Genomic DNA, 24,046 nt, shown 5'->3' on the forward strand with positions numbered 1-24,046 from the left:
GGGAAACTGTTAACAAAACCAAGATATTTGGCGATGGCATTGATGATGTATAAGCATCTTATAAGATGAGAAAAAGAGAATTTTATAGGAATTAAATGAGATGATGATTAAGATTAATAAACAGAGGTATCCGAGATAGGAGAAGCGCCAAGCAAATCTATCTAACATACACACATAATATATATCTATAATAACATACATGATACTACAAAGAATTGGATTAATCTAGCATTTGGCTGATACAGTCATAATTTAATATCTGTTGTTTTCTAGTTTGCAATTGCCTGAGAATAAACTTAAAGTTATATTAAAAAGGAATTAATAGGTAAAGCTTGTTTATCGTTGTAGAATTACATAATTGATCAAATTGGTGTTAGTGAAACTGTATTACATGCAAGATAAATTACTAATGTATTAAAAGTCAGTTTTATTTTTTAAATGGTAGCTGCAGTCTCTTGCCGATTCTTCTCTGCAGAATCTACATTCCGAATCGACGGCATGCGGAAAAAGGCGATTAAAAGATTCTTTTGAATCCTATTTGAATAAAATTATTTGGATTTTCATTTTGATGGGATTATCAACACAAGCATACTAACTTGTACATGTTAGTATTAACCGTTTCAATATTGCCAGCTACGTTTCATAATGATCTCAAGTTCAGTATTCGTAAATAAGAAATAAAGAACAAAAAGTGAATAATTTATATCCGAAATGCTTAATACTTCACGAGTCAAACTATATACATTAAAATACTAAGATTAGAGTTTGTTTTTATTATGATAAATATTATTTTACGAAATGTAGGAAGGATAAAATTAAATACAATATTGACATCGAAATGATGTATTGATAAATTCATACAGATTTTCATTCAGATAATACACAATAGAAAAAAAACTATATCAACTACAACTCCATTTAATATACTACATTATAGATTAGAACATCTTACGTGCTATAGCATCATTTGGTTACATAACTTTTTTTTTTAAATAAGTAAATTACTAGATCTTATCTCTTCAAAGAATATGCTAAATTTGACTGGATGATAAATATTTTTTTAGAACTTTAAGCGCTCTGATGTATAAAGCAAAGTATCTTTTTCTTCTTTTTTTTTTTCATTCACGTCAAATTTAGCTCAGTTTTTTTTAAGGAAGTTACGTCATAAAATCTAATATATATAGGCTGAAATGGCATCCAAATATTTCATCACATAATTTTTTTGTGGTTAAATAAATACAACTAAAATATTAAAAACAGGAGTAATAAAAAGTACTTATCTTTCAGCACAACAATATCGTACAAAATAAATTAGGAAACAATTTTATTTATTAAAAGAAGATATTGTTTACCTAAACATACTATTTACAACATAAAATGACATTTATCTTAAACAAAATAAAATCTATCAAATTAACAAAAACACTGGATAACTACGGGAGTATAAGAATTCGGGAGGATGATTTTAAAAACAAAATACATAAATCGCATAATTTTATTTTTATAATACTAGTTATGGCAACGCGTGCGGTAATGAAGGTAACTTTACAAGTTTACGTATCACTTACTACTATGAATATAATAGGACTTCAGAACTTAATATACAAAAATAATTAATTAAACAAGGGAATGTGTGGTACGCAGCGAAATGTATCACAATAATATACTATTTCTATGTAAATTATTTATAGCGATGCTAATTTTACACAACTATGAAAACTTGCGTGAATTTATATCGCGTTTAATTATTCTCTGTGGATTGATAAAATTTAACATTTATAACAAGTTTCAAAAGTCTATGTCTCGACGGATACTGCACGCCACGTGATTAGTGAACAATATCTTATCAAAAGTTAATATTAATAAGTTGGTAACACTAGTTAAAATAAATTTGTTATCTACATTATTTAAAAAAAAATGTTTCAATATTTGTGGTCATGTTTTATTGTTATTATTTTTAAGTTACTGATTATTATATTGTACTTGTTGTAGTGGCCTACAGTATCCAAGTGACACAATATCTAGGCAACATGTACCAACAATCTAAGACATTAACTACGAGAACAACTACGCAACGAACGGTCACTGGTCCAAAAGTTTGTCGTTGAATATATATATTTATATATATTATCATTCCAACTACAAGATCACATTTATTATAATTTTTGGCAAACCACTATCTGAGCTGTACAAAGTCTTTAGACAAATATATATAAAAGACTCTCGACAAGAACCGTCAAATCGAATTTTAACACAACATTGACGAAATCCTCTCTGCTCTCTTATAAATATCTATTGCTATTTAGATTGAGCAGTAACGAGACGAAGATATTTAATGAACTAATATAGAAAAGTTTTACAGCCATTACGAAATAATGTATCGTAAAAAACATTTATTCAAATCAATATCCGTATCGGGACGGAGTTGCTAGTGGCAAAACTTATTTATATTGGTGTTATAAATTCAAGATACAATACTGCTGAAGTATTTTTAATGATATTCTACGTTTGTGTGAAAAATGAGCGTTTGAAAATTATTTACTAAAAAAAAACATTATTATTTGTTAAAATTGTGTAAATAGATAAATAAATAAATAAACGCTTCACACTCACAATTGTGTAAATAGATGAATAAAATATTCCAAAACGTCACATCAAAAATGTACGAACTATTAAAATTCTTGTATAAAAACAATGTTTGTGCAGATGATATCACATTAAAGTAATTCATCGAGGCCCCGTGTACCAGAGAAGCAGCTTGCGTTTAATAACAAACGAACAATGTGCACGCTTTAAACAGATGACTATCTATATTCATATACTGAATATAAAATGCTAGAGTAAATAAGCTCATTGCCCTCCAAATGAATGCTGAAGCTTTAGGCCTAATATGTCCATTGCATTACTAAATTTTTCTTATTTAATCTAATATGGCCAAATCAGGAATTTTTCAAGTAACATTATTGATTTATAAAATATTGATTTCGAAAAAACGATATGATTCATAGTAACTAATCAAACATTCACTCGACTTCGATCCTTTAATAATATACTAAAAGATTGTAGAGAACTTTTTTTGGATCGATTAAAAATGTTATACCAATTTGGAAATACTGACGTGTTCAATACTACAAAACGACAGCTATAGAGTTAATCACTGCGGTAATAATGAGCACGTTGTTACAGGTAAATTAACTAAAGCTGGTACGTACTACACATTTACATATAAAACGCAATGTATGTGTATAATTTAACATTGCATACGTATTAAGAAAATTTAATCCGTCTCCCTCACACACGACTAATTTTACGACCGCGATAGAGATAGATAATGTTTCATTTAAACACTATTACGAACTAAAGCGTAATCTTTTTGCAACTTTCTTTCGGTCTACTTTGATCTTTGCCTCATCTATTTTAATATATTTTCTTAATTCAAGCAGACTACAATAAAACTGCATTTACGCGAGTACTGTGAACGAGGCAGATTTCGAAAACTGACCTATACTGACTATTTGGATATGGACTAACCGAATCAATACCCGTCTCTTTCTAATTAATCTGGTAACATATGAACGAAAGAGACGGGGAACATGCCTCGTCGATTTGTGCCCTCAACTTGTCCTTCCATCCAATTATCGTCTTCGGTGCGTTCGTTGATGACTACGATCACCTCTCCCTCTCTGAACGATAGTTCGTCTTCGTTGTCGGCGGAACAATCGTATAGAGCTCGACACCGTCTCATGCCACCGCCCATCTACAAAAGTAGATTGTAATCACAATTAATTTTCATTTCATTATACATATAAGTTATAGGCTTATGTGAAAAATCAGCCAACGCATACATCTCTCACAATTTCATCCACGTTCACATTTTACCTACCTGATACTGCGAAGGCGCAAATAGCTTATGTTTTTTTTCTAGATAAAGTACTTTTGGTAATATTTCGAAAAGCGAATGAATAACACTCTAGCTATCTTTTTCGTCTCAGGAAATCAACATCACTTGAAAGTATTATTTGGCTGTGATCTTCTGTAAGGTTGAGGTACTTCCCCAAACCGGCTACTCTAGATTTTATGATATAAGATATTTCTATCTTCTCTACCACAACACAATTAATGGTTACATTTAATACCTCTTATTGCATCCACCTTTGTTATATTTATAGGTACACCTTGTTTATATTAATAGCAAAAGTAATCACCATAGTAATGGACGTGGAAGGCGATCTCGAGTGTACACTCGAAGTGTCGGACACGTCGAGAGAGCGACTGTCGCTGCGGCGAGAGCGCTCTCGTGACCGAGCACTGTCTCCCGACAGCGATTGCAGGCGACTGTCGTCCAACCCGTCAGAAATGTCGCACAACTCCAGCGACGAATCTTGACTAGAACACTCCTATAAACAACACGTGTATGAAAACACCACTTACAAATCTTTTACATTTATCTCTAAAATAATTATAAAACTATTACCTAAAGTCTACTCTTCCAAGTTTTACTATGCTTGCTATAAAAGCAATGAATAGGTCAAATGAAATTAATCAATTCTATTTTTAAGCGTTCTTACGTAAATTTCAAACTACCCTCAGTTATAGTCTTGATTTATAAGAAAAATAATATGATGTTCTATTTTTAAAAGTAGTTCTATATTTATTTTAAAATAAATAAAACATGCAATTCACACAATATAAACGTGTTAGTACAAAAAGTAAATCATAAAAGTTAAAATATGTGCATATTAATCGTCAAGAGGAATTATAATTGTTCTCGCTATATTTTTCTATTATTTACAATAAACTAAATGTTAAAAAATTACCTATGTCTATTCTAACGGCATCAGGAGTTTTAATATCTAGAAAGCTGTCAGATAAAAGACCATGCATATTTAAGTTTTACATAAAATGTAACTTTTACATTATCAGAATTACATGTTTATTTACGCTAGGGATAGGAAACCAATTGCCAAGAGAGTTAATCGAAGTAATATACAGCCAAAAGTTATTTATTTTTCATGGTTTACTGAAACCATACAAACAACATAATAAAAAAAAATAGGTCACTTCCAATACAATGAGACTTCTTTTTTGGTAGACCTTTAGAAAAAAAAAATATAATCCATTAAATTTATAATCCATAAGGTTTTGATTAAGTATCGACTTTTTCCAGTTAATATAAATGTTTTTAGACCGGATCCTACATGTAACGAACTTTTCAATTTCAAACATGTTCGAAATCGAACGATTCGTTGCATACGAACGGATACAAACGGATGGTTTCCGAATATATGAACCGATTTGTCGATTTTCTCTTGACAATAATAACAAAACAATCGACGCATAGGACGTAAATGGTAAGCGATTTAGTACACAAAGCTCTCTCAGTCTCTCTTTACCCTTTTCAGTTTTCCTTTAACAGCATTTTCCAGGTGCAATCTATTTTTTTTCTGAAGCAAAAATAAATAAATCGTGTACTTCATCTTACTTCATTAATAAATGCATATTTATTTAAAGGACATTATAGTGAATAACGATTCAAAAGTACTATTGAAGCCTCCTTGAATATAGTAATGTTTAATTTTGATTTCTGTGATAGGTAGTATCCATTTACGTCAATTAATAATGAATGTTAAAATATATGTTCGTGGTTATAAATATGTATGGGAATTACCTTCTTTTAATTTATTTTTGTGGAAAATATTGAATTATTATGATGTCATGTTACAATATGAATTACTAAACTATTCTAAGTTTGTGAATTAAAATTATTCAAGAAATAAATCAGATAACTAAATTGAATAATAATAACAAAAAAATGTGATTCTGTTAACGCTTTTACTTGTATCTAAAAATTGTTTGATGTTTCTAAGACTATTTTGATTTAAATACTAATAATACAACAATACAAGTAAATAATATACTAAGAAATGTTAGTTATATTGTTTGTCAACAAAATCCAAATAACTATATTGTATGTAAATGTGACGTTTATTACCCGCATGTGTAAGAACTAAGGATACCTACAAATTGTTACATTTTGCAAGTCATCTATACAAGTAAATAAAATTGGAGTGTCTGTTTGTAATATTAGAATAGCCGCTTTTTACTATATGCATACGGATGTATACACGGTACATATAACAAAATGACATTTTTTACATATTTGTCATCTGTCTGTTTGTTAGTACCAGCTAATCTCTGAAACGGCTAGACCAATTTTGACGGGACTTTTACTGACAGATAGCTGACGTAGTAAGGAGTAACTTAGGCTACTTTTATTTTAGAGATTTATTTATTATATAACTGTACGAACTGAACAATAACTTTTTTGTTAAATTACACGCGGGCGAAGTCACGGGATTAGCTAGTTTAGTTATAAAATGTTGATATTTTTTAAAAACATTAATCGATTGCTGTGTGTTTTTTACATACTGACATAACCAAATAAAAATAGGCTGAAACGACAGAAAATTTATTGTATAGTTTAATAAAGTAATTAAAGAATTAATAACCATTATGATTTTTTTTAATCTTGTTTTATATGTGTGATGATCAAAATAATTAATAACCATTATGATTCTTTTTATCTTGTTTTATATGTGTGATGATCATCGTTGAACGTTCTATTTGATTTTCTGCACCTATTATATTCTTGTATTAATATTATTAATTGCATTATTGATGAAAACCTCTTTTCTGTGTCACGCTATCAATAGGCGCGAGTCCCTTAGATTGTAAATTTTCGAACTCTTAAGTTCGTTATAGTGCACATTACTGGCTCTCTGGCTCTTACTCCACCACATATCTTGCGTAAAACAGGTAGTATATTTGATTATTTGAAACAATAACTAAAAATGAGTTCCCATAGTTTCCAGAGATATATTTTTTCAGAACCAAAAGTGTAAGTAATGTTTACTATGCGCGCTTAAGCCTGGAATATCCCACAGCTGGGCATGGGCCTCTTTCCCTATGTAGGAGAAGGAGCAGAGCTTAATCCACCACGCTGCTCCACCAATGCGGGTTGGCGGTTATATTCCCTACTATGAGTAACGATCGCTATCAGGTGTACATAATAACAGCCGGGACGACGACTTAACGTGCTATCCGAGGTACGGTGGGGCGACCCAAAAGGGCTCCACAAACACCTAAACCACGGCAAACATCTGTATGGCCAAGTTCAATGTTTATAATGTGCGGGGATCGAACCCGCAACTGCCAGAATGTTTACAAGTTCATTCCATAATAGCTAAATTTTAATAACGGTTCCATTATCAGTATACTAACAGTACCAGTGAACATGAAACAAAACAGTTTCGAAGTATAGCGTATAAAAGGTGAGTAGATAAGGGTGTGGTCTCACTTTGCGCGGAGGCGGCGTGGGCTCGTCGCGGTGCGCGCCGTTGTGCAGCGCGGGCGGCGGCGTGGGCGGCGGCTGCGCGGGCCGGTGCTTCACCGCGCTCGCCGACACGCCTGCCAGACAATGCAAACTATTGGATACAAATACTAGCTGATCCGATAGATATCCTGTCTCAAATGTTAAATGCAAGAACAACAAGAACTAGGCATAGCCTGTATTTCGGCTATCAGCAACCCTTCGAGTAATTATTTATGCAACAATAATGGGTGCCAAGAAATATATATATATATATATATATATATATATATATATATATATATGTATATTATAATAAGTATGTATTAAGTTTGTATTTAATATTAGATTAAGATTAAATCTTTCTTGAATTTACTTTTTTTTAAATCTCAAGTAACTTCTGAATCCAAAAATATAATAATGTAATAAGGCTAGAGTCCCTCACCGTGTATGGAGCGCGCGGCGTCTGCGGAGGGCGAGGGCGTGGAGCGCGCGTGCGCCAGCGGCGCGCCCGCCGCGCCCGGCGGCAGCGGGGCCGCGCGCTTCTTCAAACTACCGATGTTATCTGCCGGACCAATACTTACTGATCGGTTTAAGTTACTTTGTTTTCTCTTAACAATAAACTTGTTGAGAAATGTTATTTTCTGGTAGTTTATTTGTGGTGTAGTAAAACTTCGCAATGATATTCATTCACCGTAACAGTTCAAACTTCTAGACTCAACCACAAATTTAACAAGATCTATTCACCGTAACCGTAACAAATCGAACTCATCCATCGCAGACAATACTCACAAACATTCGGTTTCCGCGGCAGTGTGGTGGGGGTGGGGGGCGCGTGGTGCAGCGAGTCGCATGTGGACGAGCGCGAGCGGAGCACTGGCGAATCTCCGCCTCCTCCCCCTCCCCCTCCCACTGCGCCTCCACCGCCACCCCCGCAAGTACCCGCGTAAGACGGAGGACGGGAGCGGGGGCACTTCTTTTCAGGAGTCACGCTGCCGTTTTGCTGGAATATAATTAAGTTTTTGATAAAATGCTGTTAAGCATTACTATTTACTACGGCTTTCCGAACGCATGGAAATGAATCTCGTCTTAAGTCCTTGCTTATTTCATATCTATAGACTTGTCGGTTGATTGCACTATTTGTTACAATTCCTAATATACAAAATTTAATAAAGTACTAGTACACTAAAATATCTATCATTTCATAGTTATACGTCAAGATACATAACAAATGCTATAGATAAATAATACAAAAACTATTAAGTATAAAACTACTACATTAGTATGCACTAAAATACGATACATTACTACGGTTCTCATAAGATTTTGTTAATGATACGGTATCTACTGATATTTTTATATTTCTTTAAAAATACGAGTATGTAGCTACTTATGGAGATGGCATCTGTATAGAATTATAGCTAGTATAGTTATGTCTACAGAAATCTAGCAACTTTGGTTTTTTCTATACAACTAGGTCGACAAACAAGCTAACGGTCCACGCGATGGTGAGCGGTTACCGTAGCCTATAGACACCTGCAACACCTGGAATATTGCAAGCGCGTTGCCGACCCTAACCCCTTAGCATCCCGCGACGCTCTGGCTACCTTACCCACCACAAGAACATGACACTACTTGAAAGCAGTATTATTTAGCTGTGATCTTCTGCAAGGTTGAGATACTTCCTCAGGCGGGCTACAAATCATGAGCAAGATATTCCTGCTGTGACTTATCTCATAAAAAATACATAATAACTAACTGAGACTCCTCACCCTTTCATCGATGACCGTGTCGTCATCAGAGAAATCGGTGGAACCGTCGTCGTGTGACAGGTTCCAGTCGATATTGATATTTTCATATATACTCTTCTCCCTTTTATCAACGCTTTCGAGCTGAAACCATACGTAATATTTAATTTTTATAACGTAACATCTCGACTGAAAAATAAAATTTACATGATCCACAGCACCATCTCCCCATGTATGAAATAACTACGTCACAGTTCATACACTTACTTATGCCGAAAATAAATTTAAATATATAATCTATATAAATAATACATACATAGGTTACTTTTTATTCTTGGGATCGGGATTTATGCAGTTAAAACTAGATAGAGATGATCTATTATAATAAAACCAAAATCTACTAATTTAAGTCTGCATAAATGAGAAATCTGCTCTTTACAGAAGGTTAAGAAATAATTGAGCTATGTTTTAATATTCTAACTTGTTTAACTTTGGAAAAACCCACCAATTCCTGACACGCGTGATGTCCCAACTGCCTAGCTATTTGCAAGGCAGTTCTACCGCTCGCGTCCTTTAGTGTAGAATCCGCACCGGCTTTTAGCAGAAGCTTCATAGGTTCCGTCCTATCCATCGCGGCGCACAAATGTAACGCCGTCATACCGGACACAGTCGCCTTGTCTAGCAGTTGGGAACCACCGTTTTGGACTAGAAAATCTACTATGTGTAGGCACGACCCATCGCCAAGTTCACGTGATATGGCTAGGTGGAGGGCAGTTTCGCCGCAATCCTGAAAAAATAAAATTGATATTAAATACTAATATTATAAAGCTGAAAAGTTTGTTAGTTTGAACTTTTGTTTCTTTTCGTGCAGGACAGTTCATTTACCGAGATAAGAGCAATAAGGTGATATATATTTTAGCACGTCTTTTCTTCAAATTAATGCGGGTGAAACCGCGGAGCACGACTACTGCACATAGGCACTGCTGCACAAAGGCCTCCACAAGTTTGCGCAAAAAATGGCGTGAACTCATGTGTGTTGCCCATAGTCACCACGCTGGGCAGGCGGGTTGGTGACCAAAGGACTGGCTTTGTTACACCGAAGACGCTGCAGCCCATCTTCCGCCTGTGTATTTCAAAGCCAGCCGTTGGATGGTTACCCCGCCATCGGACGGCTTTTTAAGTTCCAAGGTGGTAGTGAAACTGTGTTAGCCCTTAGTCGCCTCTTACGACACACACGGGACATTCTTTACTGAACAGGCACAGTCTTAATTAAAATAAAACAGAAAGCAAACTTTTAAGTTACTTAGTTTTATTTCGAAAGGATTGGCATTACTCTATGAAGTTGTAACAAACAGATTTGCAATAAAAAGATATATAGAGATATTAACTTTTGATTTAAATAGTTCTATTTTGAACAGACGATGCGTCCCAAAGATAGAAAGTCGTTCATCCAACTTTACCTTTCGAACAAATATAAAACTTTAGATAGCACTACTTTGTTCTTAAGTCGTTTCTTGTAATTCAAACATAAGAATGAGACACAAAACAAAATTAAAATAGCCGTTAAGTCTCAGTGTTGGTCAAACAAAGGCTGTCTCTCTGTTTTAGACGTTTTCTTACCACGAACATAGTTTTGTGATAAAAAACGGGTGTTAACGTGCTCTCCTAGGCACGTTGACGAAATCAACAAGAAGAAATAACAAGACCAAGAATAAATATTTGAAATTATAGAACTTTCAAAATTAATATTTGGACTGTAGAAGTTAATTTTTGGGGTTGTTAGAGTTAATTGTTGAACTGTCAGAGTCAATCGTCAAAACGTCTCAGCACAACTACATCAGAATAGTGTAATTGATATAAAATGTTAACAAAACTAAATACCATAACAACTAATTCATCACTATATAATAAGGCTAAGTAAATTAAATCTGTTTGATAAAACCAAACAGCTCTGTCAGGGCTCAGCTGTCAGCGCTGTACTGCCGATTAATATTTTATTGCAATTTTGTTACGCAACGGTGACGGGTACATTCATAACATTTCATTATCATTTTCAAAACAATTTTAAATAAAATTATATTTTAAAATTCGAACTCTATTAATTCAACATAACAAACAACCAGACACTGACATCTTCAAAGAACCTGTCTTCCAAAAAAAGCTCTTGTAATACATACATCACTCACCGAACTTGGCAAAGCCGATCCCAAGTCAGCGCCCTCCGCGTACGCCTGCAGCAAGTTCTGCAGGTGACCGTTGTTGACCGCGTGTTCAACTTCGGAGAGCTGTTCTGCCGCATCCCTACACGTCCTCGCCGCCCACGTTCTATACACGTACTTTTCTCGTATGAACCTCAGACGTTCGTCCCTGATGACGATAACATTTTATTACCTTAAGTATTTTTGTGATTTTTTTTCTTTTTTTTTTTTGAGAATGTAGAAATTTTTCGACGTACGTTTAAGTACCTATTTTTTTTTGTATGTAGAAACTTTTTCGACGTTCGTTTCCTGCCAAATTATCAAGAAATAAATATTATCATTTCATTTTCATTTTCACGAGCTTACCTGACATTAAGACATTACTGTCTGGCAAAATATCAAACGTTACACGCGTCTAAAGTCGTGATGTTTTCTGATTTTTTTTAAACTTTACTTCTACGAAACTTTAGAAATACTTTAAAATGTAATATGAATGAAATAGGTAAAATTGTTTTAAAATAATTCATAATTATAGTATAAGTACTTCTACTTTCTAGATTCGTATCATATTCTGATGAGGGATTCAATTTATAAACTGTAATGAATTGTGTAAAAACTTACACGGTCGTATAAAAGTCAAATTGCTTCCATTAAGTAGCATAAAGTTTTTTATTTTATAAACCAAAAACGACAAACAAACGAGTTCACAATGGAGGAGTTCGGTTCTCTATTTTTTTTTTTTTTTTTCGGAAAGGAAAACAGTGTAAATTATTTGGAATATAGTTTAAAAAAGTTAAACTTAAAACGATTACATTATAAATTTTCGAAAAGAGAAGCACAGGTATAAATTTATAGGTAATTAAAATTGGCTCCAACCGATTACGACATTTTTGAAATTTTATCGCCCAAATTAGTAAGTAAAAAAACATTTAGGGAACCAAAAATATCGCTCGAAGATAACATCGAATACATTTTATGTGTTAATTAATTATAAGGTTTTAGACTTTCATAGTCACTAACTTTGATCGCTTGCAAAAGTACCAAAATATTAGGAACTTAAATGACCAACTACAATCAGTGATTATTTTTATTTCAACAATTCAATCATATCATTTATCCAATACACGATTGCTTGATTTTTGTTAAAAGTGTTCAAAAAGGCGGGAAAATAGGTTCTCAATTCGGTTAGTATTTTTCTATTTGCCACATTTATCATAATAAACGCAGAACCAGCGCGTTATCAAATTTGCTCGGTTCATAAACACTAATTAGAGGAAAATGTTTCACAATATTCTTATCGCTAACTAAAATAACTCATGATTTTTAGCAATATTTGCTGTAACAATTAACAGGTTCAAATTTCGACAAACGAAACATAATAAAATCTATAAGACGTATATCTATAAGATGAGCATTTGTCAAAAATCTACGCGGCTTGAGACGATATAATACTTTAAATAAGAAAAATTCTCTATATAACTTTTATTTATATTTTTAACAATTAACGTGAGACTGTTTGGTAAAAAAACGTATTAGAAAAGACATCTAAATTATTTCATTTTATAAATTCTTATGTTAATGAACAATCTCTGTGGTACTGCTGATACTGTAGCAGTACAAAGCCATTATTAAAAAAGACCAATTTACAACAACAACAAAAAAAATTACATGACTCACATAGTACTCTCGGGTGTCAGCTTATCTCTTTCATCGAGCGTGTTCTCCATAACTTCATTGAACATTTGGTTTCCCATATGCCTTGCGAGTAGGAGCTGGGATGTGCTCAACCTATCTAGCGTTAATGACTGAATTCTTGATATATGGACACCCAATTCCCGGTGGCTTCCAGAACATTCGATACACACGATGACACCAAAGTTTGTTGATAGCCAAGTGGGATCTGCAATATTATAATTTATTTTTAAAGCTTTAAACAATCTGCCAATTGTTACCCATTAGTTTATAATTCAAATTCTTTTTAGTTTAAAATGATTTATGTTAAGCTAAGTACATGTTTAATTGCTTTGAAATTCATACTTTACAAATTATATTGCGATAAATTCAATTTAATTTAATTTTGTGTTTAATTTATATGTATGCAACCTAGCGTTTCTTTTTCTATAAATTTAAAAACAAGATTATGTCGTTTTCTTTTCCATAATTTAAACTTCAATTATATTAATGACTAAGAAAATTACTTAATTAATAGACATAACCCTGTAACTGATAAATTAGTAGATAAATAAGTCTTTAGCGCACGAATAAAAGGCATAAAAACTTCGCGTTCTGAGAAAACAATGGAAATAAAATATGCAACAATGACTTCATATCGTGTTTATTGAAACAATATACATTTATCGCCCAATTAACACCAATACTGTTACCACCTTCCAATAGCTAGAAAATATCAATAAAATATATTTATTTAAAAAAATACAAATATTTTTTTTCGACGTCATTTATTTATTTTGATCTTTCAAGTGTACGTTTGTGCTACTTTCTATAAAAACCAATTTAACAAAAGTATTACATTTTTTGTGACTATTTTATTCATAGTATACGATTCTTTAAATTTTCTATTATCATAATCATAGACAAAATAAAAATTAGGCTATAATACAACACATTTTTTAGTGACATCAAATTATTGTGACACATATTTTAGTCGATAGTATTTCTTTAAGTGAAGTGCGTTTTACGATACAAAATGTAACAACCCACTGCTGGGCATAGGCCTCTTTCTCCATGTAGGAAAAGGATCGGAGCTTAGTCCACTACGCTACTTCGTTGCGCTTTTATGTATATTTAAATAAAATGACAATAACAAAAGGTATAAAGTGTCATGAATGTTTTAATTATTCTTATCGGCGTTTGGAAGGAAGTTAACTTCCTATTGGTACTGAAATTACCAATCAGCAGTCAAGGTCTTTGGTCAAGTATACCATATATAAACATAATTACTATGACATATATGTATGTACTAGGTTTATAACCAACATAAATAATCTTTAATTACACAGACTTTACCATGTAGTGATTACGTATAAAAAGAAACTACCATTATTGTACCTTCTGTTGGTAGTCCTAAATATATAACATACAAAATAATATTTTTTTTTGATGGGAAATAAGACGATTTGTAGGCGATTTATTTTAAGATAATATTTGAAACGTGATAATTGTAAGCTGTATTATTATCTTTATTGTTACTAGGGGCTTTTTTTGTGTCATGTTCTAGCTGAACTAGCCAACCATTAAATGAAGGATAAAAAAGTTACTCTTGGCAAAAAATGATAATGCAATTCATTCAATTCTTATTATTGTCTGGTTATTTTTAATGCTCTTTTTTTAATTTACAATCTAATAGTGCAATATATAGTAACTAAAATGGAGAAAAAACATTTTTGTAATGGATATTTTTTTTTTTGATACCTCCATTAGTTTCTCCCTAATACACCATTGTGTAAAATGTGACAAGAATTAAAAGGTGACAAGAGCTAATAAAAAAGTACACTCTAGTTAGAATAAAATTCAAAAAGTAAATAACTACAAATCCGAATGTAATCCAATTTATTCCAGTATTTTTGCATGCATTTCGTTCTCTATTCCAATAACTCATCGTCAAAGTAACGAAATAACGTTGACTCAATATCCGTCTGATTCGGAATCTGATATTTGTCTCATAGCGAGCGTCGTACTGGTACGGTTATTAAATTCTGAATAAACCACTCAAACTGTGTAAATATATACGACAAAATAAATAAACTTCAGTGTACAAATTTATATTGGTTTTATAGCAAAAATCTTTTAAAAATACTTGAACTTTGCTTATTTAAACATCTTTTGAACTCTAAATGTTTTCTACTGTTACGAAAAGTGTGATCGGGCGAGGTGGAGGGAAGTTGAGAGGGAGATATAAGTTAGTATAGACAAAAAGAGAAAAAGTTTCGTTTCGTATTTTACTGTAGGGGCAACTAAAGACGAAGTTTTACTTTAGTCGTGTGGACTAAAGCACTGTCGTTTTTTTTTTTTATCAACTAAAACGTATTCTTTCTGAATAACTTCCGTAAGCTTCTCTAAAATTTACTAAAGGATTTTCCGCAGCTCAGAGCTTCAAGCGTCTTCTACACTTCTGGGTTTATGGCATAAAGTTTTCGCTTTAATCGTAACATCACACCAGTATGCCAATACTCAGACTTTCAAAGTAGATGTTGGTACAAGTTAGATAGTACGGATATTTTAACTTCTTCCACTTAAAAAAAACTAAAGCGCCATCTGACAGAATACTGAACACTCGTATGATAGAATGGGTTGGTTGAATGTCAAATTAAAATTATTTTATGTATATTTATTATCTAAGTAAAAAATGCGCGTTGCTACGAGTAGTTAGTTGCCCCTGTTACAACTAACCCCCCGCTCCTACTGTATTTATTTTTATTAAAAAGGTATCGTTTAAAGAAAGCTATGGTAGTCTAACCGGTTTACCGGTAGAATGATTTCATAGTAGGTATTTCAGAAGTATTTTCAATAGTTTCTAAATAGGCAGCAATAACATATGTAGATTTCAATCTCCTTATCTGTTAATAATTAGAAAATAAATGTAGAAACATGTCAAAAGAATGATTATGTACAGATAGTTTTGAAATTTTTACTGAACGGACTTCAATAACTTTTTCAACATCACACAGTTATACTATGATAAAAATAATAGATTAAATAAGTGTGTTGCGTGAAATCTTATCTAAACTTATAATGAAATATATGAAATTACGTAAAAAAATAATATTTAATAATTTTGAAAAAAAAGGCATTCTATAATCGATACTGAAGCTGAAACTAGCTTTTTTCATTTTTATACGGCTTTCATTTTTATATGTATCTTGATATGTAGCATTATTCGCCTAAAAAATTAATCTACATAAACTCGGATAAGATGCCTAGGCGCAACCGTATTTTAATATAAAATAGAGATTATAAAACTTCCTGACTGTAAAGCCAGCAGATCCGGAATCCGGACAGCGGAAACATGGCCTACATACTGCGTTCGCTTTATACACTACAAACATATTTCATTTAAGCACTGGACAAAATTATCTTTGTTGGAATGAAAATGTTAAATTTTAACCATATTTTTTATACTTTTTTAGCTGACCCAGCGAATTCCACGAATGCCATATTTTTCATTACGTGAATATGTACCTTTTTAATTTTTTGTCGTACTTGTCCCTGACAATAATTATAACGAAAAAAAAAGAATTATGCATTTCATTTGGTGCAGCCGTTTATTCTTATTAACGGCTTTAGTTCATTTTTATTAATATAATGACATGACATTATGACAGAGTATTATACTATGACAGTCTATTATATAGGAAAAAATATTATATTAATTATAACATAAGATTACAAATCACGTAAACACATCACTACATAGTATAAAACAAAGTCGCTTTTTCTGTCCCTGCATATGTATGTACGCTTAGATCTTTAAAACTACGCAACGGATTTTGATGCGGTTTTTTTTAATAGATAGATTGATTCAAGAGGAAGATTTATATGTATAATAACATCCATTAAATAGTGGAGAAATACTGTTATTTTTGAGTTTTCTAATGTTATGTCGTAAATAATAATTTTTTTTCGCTTAAATTGCAAACGCAGGCTGAACCCTACGAGATTTATCAAAATAATGTACTAAGTATTGTACACATTGAAAAGGTCTACAGAAAACTCCGCGATGGTATATACCTAACTATTATTGGCACATAAGGCGTAACAATTACAGATGACAGCAATGACTGCCATAATTACCTATGTATCACTAACATTTTAAAAACACTATATGTGGTCGTGATTGGTCTGTAGTCTATTCCCGTGAAGAAAATAGTGATAAAATAGTGATTCATCGCTGTCATTCGCTGAGCCACGTTTTTAAGCAAATCGTCAAATTGACGAGTTGAAGTAAGATCCAGGCGTTATAATTTACTACGATTTAAATGGTCAATGGGCGCGGCTAAGCCAAGTGATAGCTAGGTGACTAATAGATCATAGTAACTAGCGTAACGGTAGACAATAAGCTTCCTCTCTTAACTGTGATTACATTTTATTGATCGCAAAATAGAAACGGATAATCGTAATCTTTATACATTAAAATTACGGTTGTTATGATTATTTACGATTTTATAATACTCGTTTATTTAAACGTTATCTATTCTAATAATAATAGAATCCAGATTCAAATGATAACCGATGCTGAGTATTACCTATATAATGTGTATGAAAAATAGTAACAATTTTCATCTGCCATAATTGTATTCATGGCATTATTAAATACTTTTAAGCATCACAAATGTCAAGACTATCTGTATACGTACAAAAGAAACCAAAATATGTATTTAAAAGTTAATTTATTTTAAGACGATAATCTAGATCCTATGTAGGTTATCAACCTGTTCAATTCTCAAAATTCTTTTAGGAAACCTGTTCAGGTACCGGAATAAAATAATAAATAATAAAAAAAGGTGAAGGTAGGTAAAAATCTCTTGTCATTTCTAGGAATAGTGTTGGAACACAATCTACCATGGTGCTCTAAATTTGGCAAAAAATCTGTCCCAATCAAAATTTGCAATAATACACAAAACTTATCCTCTTGCTCAATATTTTGAGCAGTCCGACTGAGTGAGTCTCTCAACCGTTACAGACGATCACAGCTAAATAAACTAGTATAATAGTCAAACTCCGAGGGAGGGTAAAGGATGCTATGCTCCTGGTGTTGCAAGCATCCATAGACCTGGTATCTTGTTCGTTACATTTATGGTACAAAAAAAAACTTACCGTTCGTAGAACCGCAATCAGCGCAGACCTGATTCCCGGGCAGAGATCGAACAGCTCGTATGATGGAACGTTGCAAATCCAACAGCGAATGTCCGTTGTCGTTGCTCTCGCCAGCTTGCTGGTGGAAAGCTCTCATCAACGCCCCCTCCTTACAGTTAACAAGGACCGACGTCCACGCCCTCTGTTCGTTTTCATCTTCAGCTTGGAAATGGTACGTACGGTTATCTGAAAGTTCAGGAGATTCTAGAGTCCCGTGTGATATTTGAATTTTGTTTGTCTTCATTGTTACACACATACACACATCAGCCTATCGCAGTTCACTGATGGACATGGGCCTCCACAAGTTCGCGGCAAAAATGGCATGAACTCATGTGCTTTACCCATAGTCACCACGCTGGGCAGGCGGGTTGGTGGTCTTCATTGTTAAAAGCTGTATATTGTAAGTAGCTTTCAATACGTTTATGTAATATTGTTCTACTGTACAAATTTTCGATTTCAAGTGTTTATATTAAAACAAAGAATCAATCACAACATTTTTATTAAATTATGTCAATGATATATTTATGCTTTATTAGGCTGAAATTATCTTAATATATATAAATCTCGTGTCACAATGTTTGTCCTCAATGGACTCCTAAACTACTTAACCGATTTTAGTCAAATTTGCACACCGTGTGCAGTTTGATCCAACTTAAAAGATAGGCTATATTTTATTTTGATATATTATGTTATTATTATATTTCAGAAAAAAATAAGGTGATACGAAGTTCGCCAGGTCAGCTAGTTATTTATAAATTTCTCTATATTAAATATTAATTTCTTGCTATATATGTATGATAATATAAACGAAAATATAAACCTAGATAAGGTTTATTAGAACAATCAAAAGATTTTATTTATATAATTGAAATCAACGATTTTAATTTGACAATGCTTGCTATAAATTTTATAAAATATATTATCATTCCAAAAAAGGGCTTAGCCAATACGCATAAACATTAAGACTTAATAGCGCGAATTCATCCATCCAAACCGTTTCATAACTTTAGTTGCAGTATCGCTCATCATAATCACATCAGTTGCAGACATTTCAAATTGACATCGCAATCACCATCAACGGCACGAACATGCATAATTATTTGTAGAGCACCACGTGATTTTAATACGGGAAAAATATAACGCAAATAAAATGTACTCAGCTTATCGCTCGCGAGACAAATGCGAAAAAATCATGAGGTTTCTTATCTGTTACAGAACTGTTATCAGTATTGTACCTGTCGCACTGAATAAATAAATAAAGATAACTTAGTCAATGATTTAAAGAAACAAACAAATAATGGTGTAAAATTAAATAGTTAATCTGTTGTATTTATTTTATCAATTTTGAAACTAATTTTTTTTTTTAAATATCCTTAAGTGCTTCATTTTACATCTGACAGAAAATAAAAACCTACGTCGTTCCTGTACTAACGACTCTACTTGTCTAGTTTTGGTAAACATCTAAGAAGAGACATGTACCTAGTATATGCGGTTTAATTAAATACCTCTTGCTTAAATTCACTTTGTACGTATGATATTTATTCGCAAATGTCAACTGCGTATAAATACTTAGAGTATCCCACGTCTAAATAAATACAGCGCGGGCTTTTATGGGCTCTCTCGTAGTTATCAATCTCTTTTTACATTGGTAGAGCGCTAGTTTAAACGACTTTCGATGCTTTAATACTTGTTAAGTGTAAATAATACATTTGACAGTAATATCTTATATAAATCTAAATTATATGTATATACGAGTAAATATATATTATAATAAAAATCATTTGTCTTATTTTAACGAAGTTTATTTTTAACGTATTTAAAAAAAAATCTATGATTTATTTGTATAATAGTAATTTTGTCATACAGATGATATCTTGCTAAATTTTATAAAGAATCAATGGATCAAATATCAAGCGAACTACTCGTGCTTAACATAATCGTAGCATTTTGGTAACGATATTAATCTTGTTAAAAAATTATATAATCATATCGGAAACATTATATAACAATCAATATGTTATCTCTCAAATAATCATATCAATGCTACTCTAATACAATACACATACACATATATAAAATAATTTAGACAAATAGAAACTACACAAATGAAAAACACGCGGTTGATGTATAAAAAATATAGCAGTAGTTGACAGACTTTTTATTTTTCATTACACTATTATATATCTGTATACCCAACTAATATGTCCTAGCCACTAGTACAAGTACACGGAACTCCATTTCTAGCTCAGTCTCGTTTATGAATTTTAATAATTTTTAACCTCAATCTTTTAAAAGCATTTTCAAAAAATAGTTAGTTTAAAAAATAAATTAAAAGTATTTGAAATACTAATGTATTCATAAATTTCTTTTACTTTTATAAAACGTTACGAATATTACTTTAAAACTCGTTTTAATAGCTGATTATATAGAACGAAAATTAAAATGAGAACGTCTTTCAGTAATATTAAAAAGTTACAATTAGGTCGAGTTAGTTCTTGTAATATTTATAATAATTAATCTTTGGGGAAATCTATAATGACGCACAACTAACTCGACATTGGCTCCTTGATATTTGTATTGTATATGTATGTATATATACTCACATTCATTCGTATATATTAATAAAATTGAAGTGTCACTCTGTGCTTTCAAAATAACTGTGTTTTATCAAGTGTATACATATAGATATTAACACGATAGAAAAACACAAACAGGTGATTATAAATTTTTGTTCTTTCTGTTTGTCCGGGCTTATCTTTGGAACGGCTAAATCGATTTTTATGGGACTTTCACTAGAAGATAGAGGAGGTTGTGGAGCAACATATACATATAAGTACTTTTATCCCGGAATTCCGCGAAATCGGGACTTAAACGGGAAAACCCGTGTTTAGTGCGCCCGAATACCTACAGCCTAGATAGACATGAAAAAACCAAATGTTTTCTTTTAAATACAATTTTTGCGAGCAGATCTATACATCTGTGTAATGTAATTTTCGCATTTTAGAATTTTAAAGCATAAAAATAATAATTCCATAATATTTCTAGTAGATACTTGTTGAAATATCTGTTTATTTTTAGTCTTTGCTTCATTAAACTAGCATTATTTTTTAAAACATTGAAATGGAAAGACAACTACAGTGCGACCTTCACCGCATACAACTATTAGTACATAAGATTACTCACATGAGACTAGATCAAACGCCCTCTTATCCTCTGCGGCGACTTTTATCTGACACGTCAACAAATTAACCCTGGCCGGAATCTTGTTCTCGTCAGCGTGGAAGATGTCCAGGAAACCTTCCGCCGTGACCCTGCACCTTCTCTTCTGCCACACTCTTCTCACTTTCCCTTCCGACTTCTTAAGAAGATATCCACTTCGTGTCACACCATGCTGTTTGTCGCCTTGTAATTGGTGAAGCGAATACCCGCCCACAGCCGCAGCGGCCTAATCGATAAAGCGTAAAATACCATTACGACGGAAGACTTATGTACGCTCTTTATAAAACAAAGAAACGACTAATGCAATTAGCACTCGTAACAAAGATGGCATAATCCCTTAAAAGGATTCCTAAGTGATCTATTTTACTAGATATTTATAAGCTTTCGATAGAAGTCACAGTGATAAAGATTAGCAACGTTTTGTACATTAAAAATTAATAATGAAGAGTAAGAATAAAAATTAATAATCGTACCTCTCTGTCTTGTGGCGTAGCAGCTCGTAACATATTCCTCAGTTCTAGAAGCCGCCGTCGCTCGTCGTCTTGTTGCTGCCTAATTTTTTGCAATTGGACACTCAGATCCGCAACATATACTCCAAAGTGTTCGATCGTCTTCAGACCATCTTGAAAATAATTTGTTTGTGCGTGATAGTACTCCACCAGGTGCTGCAAGAGCTCGATTCCTTTTTTCGTTTTTATTTCGTTGAACTTTATCAGGTACTGGAACAATTATTTTAAATCACTATTCGTTTAAATGTGGAACGGAGCCAGACGGAGAGACGCCGTAAGCTGCGCGTGGGCCTATTACCGCATCAGGGTATCACGCGTCGGGATCAACTTGAGCGGGAATCGCACTGTGGAAACACGCAAATTATTCGCCCTTCCGCAGCTAAAATTATATCTGATGACGCACGCGTACGCGCTTCGTACCGTAGTAGATCCGAATTTGTATTTCGAAGTTGAGCAATAATAATACACGACCTTGCCCAACTGTCTTGGCGTCTCGCCTGTTTCGTAGACTATATCATAAAATTTGTTTTGTTGTCATTTGTTTAACTGTTTTGCCAATAAAGTGAACCTAAATATATATGTAGTATACATACCGTGGCAAAACACATGTGTTTACGTTATTTTTGACGTAAACTTGTGGAGGCCTATGTCCAGCAGTGGACTGTATAGGCTGTAATGATACATACCGTTAAATAATGTCTACAAATAGTAATGATACATAATCATATCTACAGATACGTGACCGATCGTTATAAGCAAGAAGTTAACGAGTCCTGCAGACGCGTGGGCTGGGGATTACGGTTATTCGAAACCAGGAGTTTGTTCACGGTGGAACAGAGAACAAAGCTAGGGTCAAGACGGCTCGGCAGCGGCCCTGCGCGGCGCAAGGCCGGTCGATGACCTGACGCTACAGTACCGCACCGACTAAAACCTTTACCTTTCCTTTATTATTTACTGCACCGCAACCGCATTGTGGTATTTAAATTACTTATGAGTTACCACTTAATGGACTAAATATGTACTTTTTCTATGTAATGGTCGATTGCGATGGCATACATTATCAAAAAATATCCGGTTTCGTTTGATATTATATAATTATTGAGGTAAATTAACGATTGTATAAAAACTGTATTTAATTTAGAATTTCGACATGTTTCCAGTATACAGGCAAATGATCAAATCTCATCAGGAAATGAAGTCAGCGGCGCACATCAGCGTCACACTAGGTTCCCTCGAAAGGTAACCGTTACCTGTTTGTAGTAACTAACTCTGTCATTATTATATATGTCACAAGTATCGTTTTATTAAATATAACTATTAAAACCGGTATCATTTACATAATAAAAAGTTAAAACTCTTTCCATTCTGTGTGGTAACTAAACTAGCTTTATATTTCCTTTTCATTGTCAGTAATAAAATAATATTGTAAAGAAATAATGTTTGTTTGTAAACGAAAAAAATGACTTTAACTTACATCGATAAGTAATCTAAAGTAGTTGGTCGAAAAAATAATCATTTAAATACGTATTATTAACGATAATTCAAAAAAAAATCTGCAGATTTCGCTAAAATTTAAATGCCACCAGCTTGCGATTCAAAGAAAAGAAAAAAAATCAAAATCAGTACACCAAGGAAAAAGTTATCCTCATAATTACCTATTATTTATTAATTATAACGCTTGAAATTTGTCGAATTGAGAACCTCCTCTTTTTTTGATTCGGTTAAAAACAAAAATTTAACTCAACGTTCCAAAAACAAAAACGCGCGAAAGTTCAACAAAAAGCAGGTTTTCTCTAACTTCAGTTGCAATCAAACCACAACTAACTGCACTTTGATTTTAAAAACGAAAAAGAATACGTAATTTCCATTCTCGTTTGCATTGTAATGTAAACTGAATCTTTATCTACATAAATAAAATAAAGCTGCAGCGTTAATGAGTACAGCCGGGCAATCAATTTAAGGCTGGCACAGTGCAGTAATGCCCGAACGTTTTACAGACACATACTTTAATGGTCATAGATAAGCGAGGAACAGACATTTGGCATTCCGGAGCGACGTGGATTTCGAAACTGCCAACCAGCTATACCTATGTATCTTTGAATCGTCCATTCTTTCAACTGTACAAAACTT

At 32.9% G+C, this 24,046-nt stretch overlaps 1 protein-coding gene across 1 annotated transcript in view; it reads right to left on the reverse strand.

Annotated features, from left to right (window-relative positions):
* Window positions 1-827: 827 nt before the first annotated feature.
* Window positions 828-24,046, reverse strand: part of LOC123655905 (arfGAP with SH3 domain, ANK repeat and PH domain-containing protein) — a 58,339-nt gene continuing 35,120 nt past the window's right edge. Inside the window, exons 5-17 of the mRNA XM_045591653.1 lie at window positions 21,881-22,126; window positions 21,372-21,633; window positions 18,150-18,374; window positions 12,993-13,215; window positions 11,304-11,484; window positions 9,623-9,904; window positions 9,142-9,261; window positions 8,162-8,372; window positions 7,815-7,934; window positions 7,358-7,467; window positions 5,394-5,444; window positions 4,206-4,397; window positions 828-3,757 (exon numbers count right to left, since the gene is read on the reverse strand). Of these exons, the coding sequence (XP_045447609.1) occupies window positions 3,557-3,757; window positions 4,206-4,397; window positions 5,394-5,444; window positions 7,358-7,467; window positions 7,815-7,934; window positions 8,162-8,372; window positions 9,142-9,261; window positions 9,623-9,904; window positions 11,304-11,484; window positions 12,993-13,215; window positions 18,150-18,374; window positions 21,372-21,633; window positions 21,881-22,126 (2,424 nt within the window). The 3' untranslated portion in view covers window positions 828-3,556. The remainder of the gene's footprint in view (window positions 3,758-4,205; window positions 4,398-5,393; window positions 5,445-7,357; window positions 7,468-7,814; window positions 7,935-8,161; window positions 8,373-9,141; window positions 9,262-9,622; window positions 9,905-11,303; window positions 11,485-12,992; window positions 13,216-18,149; window positions 18,375-21,371; window positions 21,634-21,880; window positions 22,127-24,046) is intronic.

This window comes from Melitaea cinxia, chromosome 1 (genome assembly GCF_905220565.1).
Source record: "Melitaea cinxia chromosome 1, ilMelCinx1.1, whole genome shotgun sequence".
NCBI classification, from domain to species: Eukaryota; Metazoa; Arthropoda; class Insecta; order Lepidoptera; family Nymphalidae; genus Melitaea; species Melitaea cinxia.